Source organism: Schistocerca cancellata, chromosome 3 (assembly GCF_023864275.1).
Source record: "Schistocerca cancellata isolate TAMUIC-IGC-003103 chromosome 3, iqSchCanc2.1, whole genome shotgun sequence".
In the NCBI taxonomy this organism is placed as follows: domain Eukaryota; kingdom Metazoa; phylum Arthropoda; class Insecta; order Orthoptera; family Acrididae; genus Schistocerca; species Schistocerca cancellata.
The window spans coordinates 683,710,220-683,730,198 of NC_064628.1; the positions used below are offsets into that span (position 1 = coordinate 683,710,220).

Consider the following 19,979-nt stretch of genomic DNA (forward strand, 5'->3'; position numbering starts at 1 on the left):
ATGGCTATCGTTGCAGGTAAGCTACTATCCAGAAATACGCAACAGATCTACCACTAAACTGGCTCTCCTCTGGTGGTGGTTTTCGATATACATCTTTCCTCATGTATTCTCTTATTTCCTAATTTTGTACTTTTTCGTCAACTTAGTTTTCGACATTCTTCGATAGCATCATATTTCTGTTGTTTCCAGTTTTTGTTTTTCTGGGTTTCCAAACGTCCACGTTACACCCCGACATCTCCAATCGCCCACGTTACACTCCGATACAAGACAGAGCTGCTGACGTATAATTAAAGGAACTTCTTCCTAGTTTCCGTCAGTATCTGATACCAGCTCTTTCACTGAAAAAAGCAAGCGTTGCTTTTCCATTTCTTCTTCTCATATCTTACCTTTTTCTGCTATCACCTGTAATTATGCACTATCTAGTCAAAAGTATTCGGACACCGCTATGTAATGCGGAATTGCGTCATTGCACTATTCGCTGTATCCAGAAACGCCCTTACAGGACCTGCAACATGCGGTCGTGCACTATCCAGCTGAAATGTAGGGTTTTGGAGGGATCGAATGAAGGGTAGAGCCACGGGTCGTAACACATCTGAAATGTAACGTCACTGTTCAAAGTGCCGTCAATACGAACAAGAGGTGACCGAGACGTGTAACCAATGGCGCCCCATACCATCACGCCGGGTGATACACCAGTACGACGATGACGAATACACGCTTCCAATGTGCGTTCACCGCGATGTCGCCAAACACATCATGATGCTGTAAACAGAACCTGGATTCATCCGAAAAAATGACGTTTTGCCATAAGTGCGCCCAGGTTCGTCGTTGAGTACACCATCGCAGGCGCTCCTGTCTGTGATGCAGCGTCAAGGGTAACAGCAGCCATGGTCTCCGAGCTGATAGTCCATCCTTCTGCAAACGCCGTCGAACTGTTCGTGCAGATGGTTGTTGTGTTGCAAACGTCCCCATCTGTTGACTCAGGAATCGAGACGTGGCTGCACGATCCGTTACAGCCGTGCGGATAAGATGCCTGTCATCTCGACTGCTAGTGATACGAGGCCGTTGGGATCCAGCACGGCGTTCCGTATTACCCTCTTGAACCCACCGATTCCATATTCTGCTAACAGTCATTGAATCTCGTCCAACGCGAGCAGCAATGTCACGATACGATAAACCGCAATCGCGATAGACTACAATCCGACCTTTATCAAAGTCCGAAACGTCATGGTACGCATTTCTCCTCCTTACACGAGGCGTCACAACAACGTTTCACCAGGCAACGCCGGTCAACTGCTGTTTGTGTATGAGAAATCGGTTGGAAACTTTCCTCATGTCAGCACGTTGTAGGTGTCGACACCGGCGCCAACCTTGTGTGAATGCTCTGAAAAGCTAATTATTGCATATCACAGCATCTTCTTGCTGTCGGCTAAATTTCGCGTCTGTAGCACGTCATATTCGTGGTGTAACAATTTTAGTGGCCAGTAGTGTATATAGACACTTCATCCATTCCGAGAATCGAAGATCTAGACGATTTTTTACTTTTATCGACATTGATACTGGCAGGATATCGGTCCCAGGGATTCGAAGATTTTCGAGTGTTCTAATTTCAATTTTTGTGGTCGCGTAACAAAGAAAATTTTTTTAGTATGATATAATTTCAAATTAACAGTTACCCAATTTTCCCTTTACTTGTATTGTGAAACCCTTCTTCTTGCCAAACCTATGGGTTTTAATGAGTGAGTTTGCAAGCATCAAAATATATGACATAAATGACCGTATATTTTGACTCGATTGACTTAGAAGCTAAACATTTTTGCAGCGCCAAAAGGCTATAGATCTCAGTAAGTGACCTAAATTTCAACTTGATACGTTCACCCGTACCTAAGAAAAAGGTTTTTTAACAGACGGACAGACATACAGTCTGATAATGAAAAATGTGATGTGATATAATTATAGATTAATAATTTTGGGATTATTTGTCTTTGTTTGTCCTAGCAAATTTCATGGTTCTATGCCAACGAGAAGTACCTTGTACGTTTTGATGACTGAGTTTACGAGTATCAGAATATGAGACACAAAAGGCCGTATCTTTTGACTGCATTGACTTAGATGCTTCAGTTTTTTTGCATCGCTAAGAAACCTTAAACCTTAAAATCTGACATAAATTTCAACTTGATACGCCTACCCGTTCCTCAGAAAAGGATTTTGAACAGTCAGAAAGACAGACAGACAAAGAAACGGTCCTGTAAGGGGTCTGTTTTTACCGATTGTGGTGCGTACCTCTAAAAAATGGGAAGACTGATGGAAGCTGACCTCAGGGAAGACGAGTTTCGGTTCCGGAGGAATGTTGGACCAGGCGAGGATACTGGCCCTGTGACTTACCTTAGAAGGCATGTTAGAGGAGGGCAAATCTACGTTTATAGCATTCGTTGACTTAGAGAAATCTTAGGTTATATACAGCTTGTTCAGAAGCCAGACTGAAATTATCAGAGTTATAGGACGTGCAACGGAAGCCGTAGTCGAGAAGAGAATTCGACAGGAATGTAGCCTATCTCCGCTGGTATTCAATAAGTACATTGAGCTAGCAGTAAAGGAAACCAAAGAACAATTTGGAATTATAGTTCAGAGAGAAGAAATAACAACTTTGAGGTTTACCAATTGCACTTTAATTCTATCAGACAGCAAAGGAGTTGAAAGAGCAGTCGAACGGAATGGATAGTGCCTTGAAAGGAGGATGTAAGATAAGCATCAACGAAAATAAAATGTAGTCGAATTAAACCAGGCGATACTGAGAAAATCAGCTTAGGAAATGAGACACTGAAAGCAGTAGATGATGATGTTGGCCAAAATAGAGATGATGTAAAATGCAGGCTGACTATAGCGAAGAAAGCAGTTTTGGAGAAGGAGACTAGTTTGTTAAAATCTAATATAAATATGATTGTTAAAAAGTCTTTTCTGAAGGAATTTGGAGTGTAGTCTTATACGGAAGTGAAGCATGGACTATAAGCGTTTCAGACAAGAAGAGAATAGAAGCTTTTGTGATGTTGTCCTATACAAGAACGCAGAAGATTAGATGAGTAGATCGCGTAATTATAAGAATTTGGGGAGAAATGAAATTCATGACACAACTTGACTAAAAGAAGAGATCGGTTGTTGGAAGAGATTCTGAGGCATCAAGAAATCATCAGTTTAATATTGGAAAGAAATGTGGGGAGGATGGAGGAGGGGGGAGGAGGGGAAATTGTAGAGGGTGACTAAGAGATGAATACAGTAAGCTGGTTCAGACGTACGTAGTTTGCAGTAGTTATTCGGAGATGGAGCCTGACATTGTCACGAAGGAGATGTCAGTCTTAATGTAATTATTAAGCAAAAAATTTTAATATAAAAAACTTTTAATGCCTAGACTGCAATTTTCAGTACACTACTAAAGCAGGATGACTAGTTTCCGTAGTTTTCTACAATCGTCTTCAGTTCGTTCAAATTGTTAAAGAAAGGTGAGCATGCAGCGAAAGTCATCATTAGCTGTAGTCACGCAATGACATGCATTTGTATTATGGACCAACATGGCTCTGGCAGTACGCAGTTAAAGACTTCATCATGAGTGAGCCGGGTTGTATACCATAACTGCGCAACCTGACGGTAATAAAGAAGGAAAATGGACAGTTGCAGTAGTGAAAATTGCATCAAATGTCCATAATTTGCAAAAATACCTGCTGTACAATTGCAAATCATGGGGATGGGAAGCAATTTTCACCAATGCAACAGGCCATTTTCGTTTTTTATTAACATTCGTGCGAGATTATGGTTTGCAACCTGGCTCACTCATGATGAATTTTTTAACTACGTACTGTCATAGTCGTATTAGTCCCTAATACAAATGCATGTCGCTGCATGACTACAGCTAATGATCCTTTTCAATGTATGTTAGTAGATTTTTTACGAATTGAACGATCTGAAGACGGTTGTAGAGACCAGTCGAAACTAATCATCGTACTGTAATTTTATTCTGAAAACTACAGTCCAGGCAGTAAAAGTTTTTCATGTTAAAAAAATTTTGTTTAACAAATTCATTTCTTTGGGCTATCTTTCGAAGGTATCGTCCGTATAACTCAAGGAAATACCTCCCACGAGAGCAATTTTATGTTATCAGTACACAAAATTTCCTTATGTGAGTTTCTATCCAGCGACAATCTCTAGAACTCTGTTTGTGTCTATCGGCACCTTTGCATCAGCGTTGGCAGCATCTCTACACTGTTGTGAGAACTTTGCCGTAGGGAAGCCATCACTGGCACGAGCCTTCTGTTCCCTTGGCATGCAAGGACGCAAAGTGTTTGTGTTCTAGATACAGTTTCCTGTTTACTTGGAGAGGTTTTCCCCTGAGTATTGGACGTCATGCGTCGCATTATCGCTTTCTCACTGTGGACGCGGTCGATGATCTCGCTGTGTAACGGGCAGCCACGTCTTCATCGTAATAACACCCTTTGCAGCCATATACCTATTTGTACTTGTTCTTATTTCCTCTTTTTTCGACTTCTCTCACTTGCTTTTATTCTGAGAGTCGTATGTACTCATGAATATTCTCGAGGTATTTACCTGCCAAACAGTTCCTCTAGGGCAAACGAAATACCACACAAATAGTTAATACTGATTTGGGTTTAGCGTAGTACGTACTTCTACAACTGAACTTACATTCATGTTGACAATTACTTAACGATATTATCATCAATAATCCTGTTGGCGCCGGCCGGTGTGGCCGTGCGGTTCTAAGCGCGTCAGTTTGGAACCGCGTGACCGCTACGGTCGCAGGTTCGAATCCTGCCTCGGGCATGGATGTGTGTGATGTCCTTAGGTTAGTTAGGTTTAAGTAGTTCTAAGTTCTAGGGGACTGATGACCCCAGTAGTTAAGTCCCATAGTGCTCAGAGCCATTTGAACCATTTATTTTCTTGTTGGCACACTATTTCCTTCCTGACTGCTTAAGGTTCTGTCGACAACAAAGTCATTTAATAAAGAATACGGACTTAGTTATCGGTTTTTTGCGTTGTAAGCAGGGTCACGATTTTTAGGTTCACAGTTCAGATTCTGTGTGCCATTCGAATACCTCGACATTGTATTCACATTTATAACTACTCAAGTGTATTTGTATAACCTAAGACGTGTAGGCCGGCTGAAGTGGCCGTGCGGTTAAAGGCGCTGCAGTCTGGAACCGCAAGACCGCTACGGTCGCAGGTTCGAATCCTGCCTCGGGCATGGATATTTCTGATGTCCTTAGGTTAGTTAGGTTTAACTAGTTCTAGGTTCTAGGGGACTAATGACCTCAGCAGTTGAGTCCCATAGTGCTCATAGCCATTTGAACCTAAGACGTGTATTTAACGCTATTTTTGACCCGCTTGCAATGTTAACAACTGTTAATCCATACACTGTGCTACTACCTCTCAGGTTTTGAATGCAACCGATTAAATTTCATGTTTTGCACATCTTCGTGTTGCAAACATGGCAAGAAAATAGAACGTACATAAGAATCTGTTGTTTATTTCCAGCCTCTCTTAGGCAGTTACGATTGCAGACAACGGAACTTTCCAACGTCTTCATTTTATGAGCAACGTTACGCTTTTACGTCAATTGCACGAATTTTGCAGCAGCTACGTCAAAATGTTCCAGTAATCGACTGCATCAGCTTCGCACTTTTAGCTGCAGTGCAGTTTTTAACAAACCAACAGAGATATTCATGTGAAGTTTATTCTGGGTTCGTTTTTTCCTGGAAGCAGCTTTATTTCAAGTTTTCTTTCCCTGTGTGTTTCCGACTAGCTCCATTTATACTGTGCCAATTCACTCAACGCTGCGCATTTACGGTACTGCCCACTGTACTACATATCAAGGGAATTTCCCATTCCATTGGACTAATCTTGCTTCATAGTCCCTCGGAAAGCTATACGTTGGGCGCTGTAGTGCAGTCTTAAGATGCTAAATTAATAATGGTTTATGCTTTCGCGAAGTTCTAGACGTATATCTTCAAGCTTCTATCAGTTCAGGTTTTGCAGCTTACGTTCGATATTACTGTTACTGCTGTTTGTATTGGTTCCACACACTTGAGCAGTAACGATGGGTCGTCCGAGTGTGAGTAATTTCATTTGTAGATTGACTAAATTATCTCAGTATCGTACGAAGGAATCATAGTAAGCGATTGGTTTACCTTTGGCTGAGCGTACATACTCTTTCCTTTTTATGTTTCTACAAATTTATCTACCTAGGGATTTGACTGACTCGGCTTGTGACTCATCGGCACTGTATTGGACACTACATTTTTGCTACTTTCGTAGCAAAGTATCAATAGTATCAGAACTGTAGTGTCCAATACAGTAGCGATGGATCCTCTACAGCTTAAGGGGAGCCGGAGGTGCCTATGCTGCCCATGTTAAAATCACTAAATTTGAGGAACATTTATGAATAAACTACCAAATAGAAAAGTTTGATTTTTTTTACATATAGAGTGGTTTAGTACTGCAGTTATGACAGAGAGATGTTGGAGTATCTTTTCTAGTTTCCTTCCAATTATTGTTTTTTATTAATGACCCAAATTTTTTACAAATAATTGCTTTATAATATATAACTGAAATGAAACTACTGAACATATTGCTAAATGGCTGTGTTACAATGTAAGTTTGACCACTAGGAGTGCTGTATAAAAATTTCATCTCTCTAGCTTGAGTGGATTTTGAGAAAATGTTCCTTATATTCGAAAAATTCTAATTTACGGGAAATGGCTATCAAAGTTTCTCAATACATTCCTGCAGTATAGGATGGATTATCAGGGTCTTCTTCTTCATCCTCCAAAAGCTTCCTCTTCTGTCTTCTTTTCTGGCCTGTTGTTCCATCATACTTCATATGCCTTTCTCTTCTTTCTGCTCCTCTTATCCTTTCTTAGTGCTCGTACAGTGTTCACCCCAGCTGTAAATCCTAATCCCTTCAGAACTTCACACTTCACACTGTTCCCTTGGTTGTAGGTTGCTATTGTATCATAAATGCCAAAGTGCAGTGTTTTTATGCTTACAAACACCCTTTTAGGAATCACTTTCCAAATCAAATTGTTTACGCTCTCATTAGGATTCAGCGTCTTTCCGTGTAGACGTTTGTGTAACAATTCTGGCTGTGCTAAGTCATGAAAAATTGGTTTTATTGCATTTATCATAGCTGCTGGCAAACCATGTTTGTGATCATAGTCCTTTTTTGCATTATATTTGCACCAGGAATCTTTTGGGCACAGGCTGTGTTGAGGGTATTCATTGGAAGAGGCAGTATGAAGGAACAATGCCCACACTGCTTTTCGCATGTCACTAACATTATTAGTGTTTTGCCTTAAAGCATACCCATAGTATCTCTGTAGACGTCCAATCACCTCATCAGTAAGCCTGCCTCTCCCTTCTATTGTCTTTCCATCACTGAGCTTACTTGAACCCAAACTTTGTTTGAGCCTTCGAAGCCGTGCACCCATACGCTTTTGCACATGCCCAATGCATTCCAACTTTTCAACTACAAATTCATTTCCATATGGTTTCAGTTCCTCTATAGTCTTGAAACCTTTGGAGTCACCATCCCCAAGGTAGTATTTGCTAGAAGATGTCACAGGGCTATGGCCGGCCATGTGTTGCTTAGCAGACCAAAGCACTGTTTCAGTAATTGTAGTATCGCAACTTGGTATTAGTGTTAAATTTCTTTTCCCTTCGTTCTTCCTCTTCTTATATACACGGTTACTAAAACGTGGCATCGTTACCAGAACAACGCTTTACACAAGAAGTATAATACTACCAACAACAGGCGCAACACTGAACTAATTCGAAACGGTAAACAGCAGAGAGACGATGTTCCGCGCTCTTAGCGCTTCATTTGTCACAGAAAACAATGTAGCCAACCCTTGCACACTCGCTGTATGCGTAACATAAGGCGCTATATCCCAAGCAGTTCGCCAGGAAGTCACGAGAGGGTGTTAGATGCATTCAGCGCCGCCCATTTCCTCTGCAGGCGTGGGGGAAAATGGTAATAACTCCAGTTCTAGGGCGAGTAGAACAATAATTCAAAGTTTACATTAAAGAGGAATGTTTCAATTAATTTTCGGTAGCAAAACAAAATCGTAATTTTTTGGATTTGACCACCTCCGGCTCCCCTTAACACGCATTTCAACAAGTTGCCCCCCCCCCCTTTCCTCTCCATCCTCTCCCCCTGTCTTTCTCTCTCTTTCTCCCTCTCTGCATGTCGTGTTCTGAACCGAAGGTATTCTTCCAGATGGATTGGATTGGTCGCGAAGGAGCGGTGGATTGGTCTTCTCGGTCTCGTGACTTACGGTTTCTGGACTTTTTTCTTTGAGGATGCGTAAAGGGTGTAGTTTATCGCGATATTTCAACAACTCCAGGTACCATACAGGAACGTATTGTGCTTGCTTTGATTCACTTTAGCGGACAACGCTGGAAGCAGCGATGAATTCTTTCATCCAACATGTGGACCAGTGAATCACTGTGCATGATCACCACTTTGAATATCCTACCCTTTTTTGTCCCCACGACGGATTACAGTACTGCAGAATGGTATTAAGAATCCCCGTTTTTGTTTCTTATTAGAATTTTTTATATAGGTGAATAAGTGATATGGTTTTTGAACTGACCCTGAGGGTAGGAAGTGGATGAGCAGCGATCACGTCATAATTACAACATAAATAAATTACTTCTTACAGACATTAATTTTTCCGTCCAAAATCTGCGTCTCCTCGCATTTTGTCATAGGTTAAACGTCGCACTGTCCCTTCATTTATAATATATGGTCACATTTTCATGTCACGATTTTTTTGTTTTTTAATTTTTGTAAGCCAACTGCTGTGGAGCACCACTTCTGGTCTTGCACTAACAGCAGATTTTTCTTAATTTTTGTCGCAACTGTGTGGTCATTTGATGTCTCTTTACTTATTTGTTTGGAAACCAAATGCACGCGTGCGGTTTTGTGTGTGTGTGTGCGCATGAAACTGATATTTTTTAGATCTTACTATTATGTTAACACATTTGGGAGAGTGGTATTGTGGCTAGTCAGGGAGTGGGTTGTAGAAATTTGACATTGTATCTCATAGCTCTCAGAGAGTTAGTAAAAACGTTGTAGGTGTTCTGGTAATTTGATTTTTCGTTTAGAGGTTATTTGGAGGGGAAGTTCCAACAGTAAGGGGAAAAGGATCTGTGGAATTATTCTGATGATCATCTCTTGGGGTATTATTCTATCATTTTATAGCAACAGTAAGTAGTAATTTATTAATTTAAAACTTATGACGTGAATTGTTTTCTAATCTGTTAACACTGTATATAAAATCAAAACCGTATTATTCCAAATAAAACCCACTGAAGCTGCAGTCAGGATAAAAGTTGAAACACATCTGGAACAAATGAAATAGACTGCAGGGAGAGAAAGGAGTTTGAATTTATAAAACGAATGCTCTGGTTAACGTCCCTTTGTGAGCTAAACAACATTTGGTTAATACATTTTTATTTTACTTTTAGTCAAAAAAATTATTCGAAGTGATCACAATATAGGACACCTTGTATTATAAACAGTAACGGTCTTATTACATCTGTCAATTTCGTCGCTATAAGAACAACTTCCTGTTTCACTCTGCCCAATTCCCCGACTTGCTCCTCACAGTAACAATGAGCACTAGTGGTGCAAAGCTGACCCACCTACAACTGCCGAACACGTACGGAAATATCTTGAGTATTCCATAGTTGGCCAGTGTGGCTCCTACCGATGTCATTCCGTAATGAAAACCATTGGTCAAATTTATTGTGAAATGATTTGTCTAAAAGTAAAAAATAAAACAAATTAGAGAAACATCTGAACGATCCTCGAAATTGTAGACAGCAGATGAGGTGTCAATTCAGAACTTAAACTTCAGTGTTTAAGTTCACTTAGCAATAGCTTCTCAGTGCCCCGTTGCAGCAGACTGCACAGCCTATATAGTCCTCTAGAACTCTTTAATATTCTAAGTCAAACACTGAACTTTAGATTCCCAGTCGACACCTCATTTGCTGTACATGATTTGGAGTATCATTGAACTGCGCATCAGATGTTTTTATAATCTGTTTTATTTCTTACTTTTACACACATCATTTCATTAAACATTTGACGGTCTTTCTCTGAATTATTTTTTTACTGTCGGGTTTTGTTCAGAAAGTATTATCCCATTGACACATTCGTTTTCCAAGCTTCTTCTGTTCTCAAGGTGTCTTGCATTTAGTACTCGATTCGAAGGAACAATTTGACACTTAATTATCGCAACAATGTAACTTTTTAAGCTGAAAATAGCCCTGAATCTTGAAAAGATGAACTTTTTGACACTTCATTTACATAGCTAGCAGCAACTATTCGTGTAAGACATCAATTTTCCCACAATCGAGTAACCGAGTTTTCCATATAACCTGATTGTCTTAAGCAAATTACATATTTTTTTACGAAAGTAGACCTCACTCTGGTAAATTTAACACCCCATTTGTCCATTTACGACTCTTCGTTTGGCTATGATAATTCGGACAATGCGTAATACACTGAAGCGCCAAAGAAACTTGTGTAGGCATGCGTATTCAAATACAGAGATATATAAACAGGCAGAACACGGCGCTACGGTCGGCAACACCTATATAAGACAAGTGTCTGGCGCAGTTGTTAGATCGGCTGCTGCTGCTACAATGGCAGGTTATTAAGATTTATATGAGTTTGAACGTTGTATTTATAGTCGGCGCACGAGCGATGGGACAGCATCTCCGAGGTAGCGATGTAGTGGGGATTTTCCCATACGAACATTTCACCAGTGTACCGTGAACATCATAAATCCGGTAAAACATCAAATCTTCGACATCACTGCGGCCTGAGAAAGATCCTGCAAGAACGGAACCAACGACGACTGAGAAGAATCGTTCAGCGTGACAGAAGTGCAACTCTTCCGCAATTTGCTGCAGAATTCAGTGCTGGGCCATCAACAAGTGTCAGCGTGCGAACCATTCAACGATACATCATCGATATGGGCTTTCGGAACCGAAGGCCCACTCGTTACCCTTGATGACTGCATGATAGAAAGCTTTATGCCTCGCCTGGGCCCGTCAACACCGACATTGGACTGTTGATGACTGGAAACATGTTACGTGATCGGACAAATCTGGTTTCAAAATGTGTCGATCGAATGGACTTGTACAGGTATGGAGACAACCTCATGAATCTATGGACCCTGCATGTCAGCAGGGGACTGTTCAAGCTGGTGGAGGCTCTGTAATGGTGTGGGGCGTGGGAGTGATATGGGACCCCTGATACGTCTAGAAACGACTCTGACAGGTGACACGTAAGTAAGCATCCTGTCTGATCACCTGCATCCATTCGTGTCGATTTTGCATGCCGACGGACTTGGGCAAATCCAGCAGGACAATGCGACACCCCACACGTCCAAAATTGCTCTGGAGTGGCTCCAGTAACACTCTTCTGAGTTTATACACTTCCGCTGGCCACCAAACTCTCCAGACATGAACATTATTGAGCATATTTGGGATGCCTTGCTACGTGCTGTTCAGCAGATCTCCACCCCTCGTACTCTTACCGATTTATGGACAACCCTGCTGGATTCATGGTGTCAATTCCCTGCAGCACTACTTCAGACATTAGTCGAGTCCATGCCACAGCGTGCTCGCGGTTTCCTACACGATATTAGGTAGGTGCACCAGTTTTTTTTTCTTTTTTTTTTTCTTTTGCTATCGCTCCTCTCAAACGTTTGGCTAAAATCATGGCTGTAAGAGCGAGGAAAAGGAAGACTGTGCTAGCGATGGATGTGGAGCAGGTGAGTCACGCGCTACCTCGCAGTGTGAGGTCACAGGTCTCTGGCTACGCCCGCTCCTGATCAGTGTAGTTCTGCGCGAAGCGAAGGGTCGGTGCGTCGCAGCAGCGGTATGCAACCGCTGCCGGGGAAAGCGGCCCCGATACGCGAAAATGAGACACCGAGCTGTGCTGTTGGTACGCCCACGGTGCGTTCCTCGCGAGCTGGCGACCACTCTCGCTTGTTGCTGTAACAACCTGCTTCATTTCCATCTGTCGTCGCGTCACCATAGTGCTGGGCACCTAGCAGGGGATTTTGGAACATCTTGTGGTTCAGTATACCCAGAATACCTTTATCTTTGTTTACCTTCAGAAAGGAGATCGGTACGGATGATGAAAAGCTGTACCTAGCATTCAGTTACTGTTTGCCCAAAGCATATTGTTGTATTCCTTAAAGCGAGTCTAGCACCTAACATACAAGTCAGCAGGAAGCGTTCCCCTACCGCGGAATAGTCGTTGATGTACGAGATAGCTCACATGCACGCTTGCAACGTATGTGCTCCAGAGGGCGTTATCTCTAAAACAATTTATGTGGACAAGACAGCACGCAACTTGTAATAATCATTTACTAGAATAATGTTTACGGAATACACAGCTTTGAGTGCTGCAGGGTGCGTGTTCAAAGTGGTTCAAATGGCTCTGAGCACTATGAGACTTAACTTCTGAGGTCATCAGTCCCCTAGACTTAGAACTACTTAAACCTAACTAAGCTAAGGACATCACACACATCCATGCGCGAGGCAGGATTCGAACCTGCGACCGTAGCACCAGCTCGGTTCCGGACTGCAGCGCCTAGAACCGCTCGGTCACAAAGGCCGGCTGGTGCGTGGTACTCGAGTAAAAGTCCTGTGTGCTAAATAACCTAACACGTTGAAAGTAACTGTCTAATCTACAGAATTAAGTTTGGACTGCTGTCTATGACAGTTACTAAGTTCAGTCTTTGAATCTGAATTTCACTAGACACTCATCGCTTACCTTGTCCGGCAACCACTCTTTAGTAGCGCCTTGCTATTATGGTGGCACCGGATGCTCAGCATGGTTGATGATAACCGTAGAATGCAACTCTTGCTGCATGTACTGCGACAGGAACTGTAGAGCCACAACTGCGGAACTGGTGAACCTCAACTGGCTGAGTGTAGCGGCGCGTCTCCATTCATCCGCGATCCGAGGAATGATTTTCGTTTGCGCTCCACTTTGCGGAAGAGGAAAGTATTCCCAGTTTTAGGTGCTGTCTGTCGTGATGGATCTGATGCTTTGAAGGACTCGCAGCGGAAGCATAAATTTGTTCCAGTCTGCGAACGCCATCTGGATGGCGACAGATTGGAACTGAGCGGCGCATGCTGTGAAGTGTGTTTGAATAGTGGAGTGTACCATATGGCTACGTACACAGCAAAGGTAAATAAGTTTCTCACAGAAGCTGTTTAGGAGAGATACCGAGCAGCCCTCTTAGATTATTTGCAGATGATTCGGTGGTTTACCATTTAGTAAAATAATGAAAAGTTCAAAACGAATTGCAAAATGATATATACTAGGTATCTGCCAAGTGCGAAAAGTGGAAATTAACCTTAAACAGTAGTATGTGTGAGGTTCTCCAAATGAGTACTAAAAATTTCGTTTGCACAATAAATAATACAAATTTAAAGGTTGTACATTCAATTAGGAATTACAATTATAAGGAACATAAATTGAACCAACAGACAAAAAATGTTGTGAGGAAGGGCAACAGATAGTTTCATTCTCAAAACGCTTAGAAGACGCGAGAAATCCACTAAAGACACTGTCTGCTCTTAGCGTTTCCATCCTCTTCTGGAGCTCTGCTGCATGTGATCCTTATCAGATAGGACTGACGGAGGACAGCCATAAAATTCAAGGAAGGGCAGCTCGTTCTGTATTATCTTGAAATGAGAGACCTCCACAGATATGATAAGCGAGTTGGGATTGCAATGATTAAAACAAAGGCAGGTTTCGTTGCTGCGAGACCTATTCAAGATATTTCAAACACAATCTTTCTCTTCCGACTGCCAAAATATCTTGTTGAATCCCTCCTGCATACGGAGAGATGACTTCTTATTTTTCTTGGCCTTATATTGCATCTTCAGGGGTGGGCTTGTTAATCTGGATTTGGCAATGTTAGCGTTAGAGTGACCGGATGCCCTTAATGTTGCTCCCTCCTCTCCTTTTCCGGAACGGATAGTTTGTAGCACCCCACCGGGATGTTGTACAAGCCAGTTACTCGCCTAGTCAGATGTGGGAGACCGAATAAAGCTAAACCAGGATGGCCAGCATTCCGACTCTCGTCTGTAATCCACCGGGCCGGTTCGATCCGCGTTTCCCCGAATCCCGGAAGCTGCGTGATATCGTGCGGGTTTATCCGGGCTGGTGTACGGATTGATGATCATTGTATTAATATAAGGGAAATAAGAGCCCGCACAGAAAGATTTAGGTGATCATTTCGCCCATGTGCTGCTCCCGAGTTCAAAGGTCGAGAAATATTCCTATGAACCCTCTGCCAAACACTTAAGTAATCATTTAGACATAGATGGGCCCTGCAACATACCAAATGGACCGCTCAGGATTGGCATCACGCGCTCTTCACGGATGAGTGTCGCATATGCCTTCAACCGACAATCGTCAGAGACGTGTTTGGAGGCAACCCGGTCAGGCTGAATGCCTTAGACACACTGTCCAGCCAATGCAGCAAGGTCAAGGTAGAGGTTCCCTGCTGTTTTGGGGTGGCATTACTTGGGGCCGACGTACGCCACTGTTGGTCACGGAAGGCGCCGTAACGGCTGTACGATACGTGAATGTCAGCCTTCGACCGATACTGCAACCATATCGGCAGCATATTGGCGAGGCATTCGCCTTCATGGACGACAATTCGCACCCCCATCGTGCGCATCTTGTGAATGACTCCTTCAGGACAACGACATCGCTCGAATAGAGTGGCCAGCATGTTCTCCAGACGTGAACCCTATCGAACATGCCCGGGATAGATTAAAAAGGGCTTTTTATGGACGATGTGGCCCACCAACCACTCTGAGGGGTCTAAGCCGAATCGCTGTTGAGGAGTGGGACAATCTGGACCAACAGTGCCTTGATGAACTTGTGGGTAGTATGCCACGACGAATACAGGCATGCATAAATGCAAGAGGGTGTATTATGGGTATGGGTATTAGAGGTATCGGTGTGTACAGCAGTCTGGACCACCACCTCTGAAGGTCTCGCTGTATGGTGGTACAACATGCAATGTGCAGTTTTCATGAGCAACACAAAGGGCGGAAATGATGTTGGTCTCTGTTACAATTTTCTGTACAGGTTCCGGAACTCTCGGAGCCGAAGCGATACCAAACTTTTTTGATGTGTGTATGAATGTGTGGTGTCTATTATTTCGGACATGTTATATAACTGATTCCCCTCGATGGGCAATGGATCCACCTTCTTCAGTGCCGATGCACATTTACGATTGATCTCCTGCGGGGATATCACACTGCCGAGCTCGGAGGATGTGGACAGGGACAGCAGGTAGGTGGCGCTGGGTGAGAATGTGGGAGGTGTGCCGAGATAGTCAGGGCAGTTACGATAAATACCATGTCCGGGTGGCGCAGAGGTTACCGCAATTGCCTAGTAAGCAAGAGTTTCGGGGTTCGAATCCCAGTCCGGCACACATTTTTACTCGTCGCTGCTGGGAAGCGTAGAGTCCCGATGCAGCTGAATCGATAATCCCTTTACTTTCCTTTCCCCCCTTCCATCTTCAATTTACATATAATCAGAGATCTGACATACCGTTCACTATATCTTACTTGCTGCGCTGTTGTCACTGCGAGCAACCACATACTGTCGCGATTGTATGCAGTGAAAACGCTCAATTGGCAGTGCTGTGCTATATCGGTAAAAGAATTTCTTTGAACGGTTTGCAGGAGATCGCGCTGTTCGGCGAGTTCTCCATCAAGGAGACGATGATGTACTTCGGCTGGATCTTCGGCATGAGCACCTCCGAGATCCACGAGCGGCTGCGCTTCCTGCTGGACTTCCTGGACCTGCCCAGCCAGAACCGGCTCGTCAAGAACCTCAGGTGAGCCGCCTTTGCTGTCGCCCCAATGCTACGCTCTGGTCACAATATTGGACGTTGGCCTCCAGCGGTATTCAGTTTCTCGCTACAACGAGATGCAAGAAAAGCATTGGAGTCCAATAACAGATCCATAATTTTGTCTAATCGCAATTGCCTGCTACACAAAATCTGCGGTACAAAATGCGAGAGGGAGTGTTGTGAACGTACAATAATAACTAAATGCGACTATTAAGTCCAGCAGACTTTCTTGCTGCTACAGTTCTTTAATGGTGGCTGGTTTGCACACTTGCAAATGAACAATTGTCTGATGGGGCGGCACTGTAACAAAGACGTGGCAACACAATAACAATTAGCAAAAAACATTTATTAAGAGCATGTTGCAAAATGGTACTTAACTTTGGTACCGTTTGATACGTGACACCTGATTTCCTAAACCTAGTCCGCCTGCTTAGTTGAATGTTAACGTACATGCTTCCCTTGTAGCGGCCCCTGGTTCGATTTCCGTCCAGGTTGGAGATTTTCTCCGCTCGCGGACTGGGTGTTGTGTTGTCCTCATTTCGTTCTCCTCAAAAAAATGGTTCCAATGGCTCTGAGCACTATGGGAATTAATAGTGGTCATCAGTCCCCTAGAACTTAGAACTACTTAAACCTAACTAACCTAAAGACATCACACACATCCATGCCCGAGGCAGGATTCGAACCTGCGAACGTAGCGGTCGCGCGGTTCCAAACTGAAGCGCCTAGAACCGCTCGGCCACTCTGGCCGGCTGTTTCTCCTCATTGACACGCAAGTCGCCCAATGTGGCGTCGACTGAAATAAGACTTGCACTTGGTGGCCGAACTTCCCGATTGGGGCATGACGGCCAACAATGCCATACGGTCATTTCATTTTTTCCTAAACCTAATACAATGATGTCTAAATAATTTTGCTCTCTCTTGGCAGTCTTTGATCTTGTCGCTATAACTGGATATAATATTGGAGACAGGTTGGGTTGATTAAAGTTCTCCATTAACAGCGACTGCTAAATGGTAAGGTAATCTTCGGAGTACTGTACTGAGCTAACTGCAGGAATAGATCTGCCGGCCACGGTGGCCGAGCGATTAAAGGCGCTACTGTCTGGAACCGCACGACCCCTACGGTCGCAGGTTCGAATCCTGCTCGGGCATGGATGTGTGTGATGTCCTTAGGTTAGTTAGGTTTAAGTAGTTCTAAGTTCTAGGGGACTTATGACCACAGTAGTTGAGTCCCATAGTGCTCAGAGCCATTTGAACCATTTGAACAAGGAATAGATCTAAAACGCCTAACTGCTGGTGCGGAACTGGGCGAGTGTCCGGCGTGCGTCGTGTATTGGTGCCTATCTGCGGAAGAATTCCATGTGCGCAAGTGAGAGGCGGAAGCAAAAAAGTAACCAGCAGTTGACAGTGTTCCATACTAGATTTACATGACAACGCTGAAGGAAGGACGTGGAAGCAGGGAGAGATTTGTGTTTGTGAGTGCCATCTGGAGGCTGCTGAATGTAACTGAGAGATGCCAGGCGAGTGGTGCTAGGATTTCACCGTATTTGTTGTGTACCTCTTGCTAGATGCACAGATGAGGGCATCATCTGAAGTGCCCCAGGGAAGTGTGGTAGGTCCGCTGTTGTTTTTTATCTACATAAATGATCTTTTGGATAGGGTGGATAGCAATGTGCGGCTGTTTGCTGATGATGCTGTGGTGTACTGGAAGGTGTCGTCGTTGAATGACTGTAGGAGGATACAAGATGACTTGGACAGGATTTGTGATTGGTGTAAAGAATGGCAGCTAACTCTAAATATAGATAAATGCAAATTAATGCAGATGAATAGGAGAAAGAATCCCGTAATGTTTGAATACTCCATTAGTAGTGTAGCGCTTGACACAGTCACGTCGATTAAATATTTGGGCGTAACACTGTAGAGCGATATGAAGTGGGACAAGCATGTAATGGCAGTTGTGGGGAAGGCGGATAGTCGTCTTCGGTTCATTGGAAGAATTTTGGGAAGATGTGGTTCATCTGTAAACGAGACCGCTTATAAAACACTAATACGACCTATCCTTGAGTACTGCTCGAGCGTTTGGGATCCGTATCAGGTCGGATTGAGGGAGGACATAGAAGCAATTCAGAGGCGGGCTGCTAGATTTGTTACTGGTAGGTTTGATCATCACGCGAGTGTTACGGAAATGCTTCAGGAACTCGGGTGGGAGTCTCTAGAGGAAAGGAGGCGTTCTGTTCGTGAATCGCTACTAAGGAAATTTAGAGAACCAGCATTTGAGGCTGACTGCAGTACAATTTTACTGCCGCAAACTTAAATTTCGCGGAAAGACCACAAAGCTAAGATAAGAGAGATTAGGGCTCGTACAGAGGCATATAGGCAGTCATTTTCCCTCGTTCTGTTTGGGAGTGGAACAGGGAGAGAAGATGCTAGTTGTGGTACGAGGTACCCTCCGCCACGCACCGTATGGTGGATTGCGGAGTATGTATGTAGATGTAGAACCGGGAAGGACAGTTGACAGTGAAAAATGTTAAAAAAAAACAACAAAAGAAATTCGTATCCAGCGAGTGTTCACAAGTTCCTATCCGATTCATACGCGCGATCTGGGAATGCATCTGGATTCTTTTCTTCATTCAGTGACGCTGTATTCACAGAGATAATTCTGTTATAGCAGTATTAGCAGGCACGGGTATAAAGCTGAATCTAGATACACGGACCGGATAAAAATGTGCAAACATTGCGAGAAATGAGTGCTTGAACATAAATGCAGACGCTACCCAAGCCTGCAGGTTCGACTGTTGTATCTGATCACGAACGGCAAATGTGTAGTATGCTCAGTACGTTGCAAGTGTCAGTAGTGGTCAGAACAGGAACCTGTGTGGGGGATAGTGCATTGTGTCGAAGCTAAATGAAATCGAATGTGGGCAAATTGCTGGTTCCCTTACGGTGGATGCTCTCGTAACCAAGGCAGCCGAAGTATTTGCTGTTTCAAGGGACACCACATCGAAGATTTATACCCCCTACAGAGAATGTGGAAAAACGTCGTCTGCCAAGTCACAACGCTGACGAAAGTGTGTGTTGAGCGACCCTGTCGGACGGTCATTGAAAAGGATTGTGACGGAAAGTAAGGGGACGCCAGCTGCAAAAGTCGCTGCAGAACTGAATGTTGCGCTCGAGAACCCTGTCAGCGGCAAAAGAACATGAAGGGAGTTCCATAAGAATGGAATTCCAGAGAGAGCTGGACTTCCAGAACCACTCATCAGCGATGCACACACCCATAACGGGGAAATTTGGTGCTGAAGCCATAAAACCTGGACTATGGAGCAATGGAAGAAAGTCATTTGGTCGGGTGAGTCTTGTTTCCCTCTGTTCCAGTTTCTGGCCGAGTTTCCGTCCCAAGGGCGAAACGTGGCGGGAGTTCGGTGATGATTTGGGCAGCCATATCGTGATATTCGTGAGCCTTAGGGTTATTCAGGAAGGTCGCACTACTGCCAACGGTTATGTGACTAGTTTGATTGGTCAGGTTCGTCCCATGCTACAATGTGTGTTCCCCGATAGTGGTGCTGTGTTCCAAGGCGACAGTACCCCTTTTCATAAAGCTTGCATCGTCTACGACTGGTTTTGTGAGCACGAGGATAATTGTCACATCTCCCTGGCCACCAGAGTTACCAAATCTCAATATTATTGAGTCTCTCTGGTCTATTGTGGAGAGAAGTGTCCTTGATCGCTATCCAGCACCATCATCGTTACCTGAACGTGCCACTATTTTGCAGGAAGAATGGAATAAGATTCCCTTCAAAAACATTCAGGACCATCATTTATACTTTCCGTCGGTTTTCCCACTTTCTGTCGGGTATGGTAATGTGAAGTGTTGTCGGTGTTTCATGTTTGTGTCCGCCCCTGAATCCGTAATTCGAGGACAGCGCACTTCCAATTCCGTCATCCGAGCATGCCTTTCGGTTGGAACCGTAACTTTCAACACCACATTAGAAATTCCAGTTTAATTTACAT

General features: G+C 43.6%; 1 protein-coding gene across 2 annotated transcripts in view; it reads left to right on the plus strand.

Moving 5' to 3' along the window:
* Positions 1 to 19,979, plus strand: part of LOC126175665 (ABC transporter G family member 20) — a 779,392-nt gene that overhangs the window by 665,402 nt on the left and 94,011 nt on the right. For both annotated transcript variants that reach the window (XM_049922576.1, XM_049922574.1), the window contains one exon: positions 15,805 to 15,959. In XM_049922576.1, coding sequence (XP_049778533.1) covers positions 15,805 to 15,959 — 155 coding nt within the window. The remainder of the gene's footprint in view (positions 1 to 15,804; positions 15,960 to 19,979) is intronic.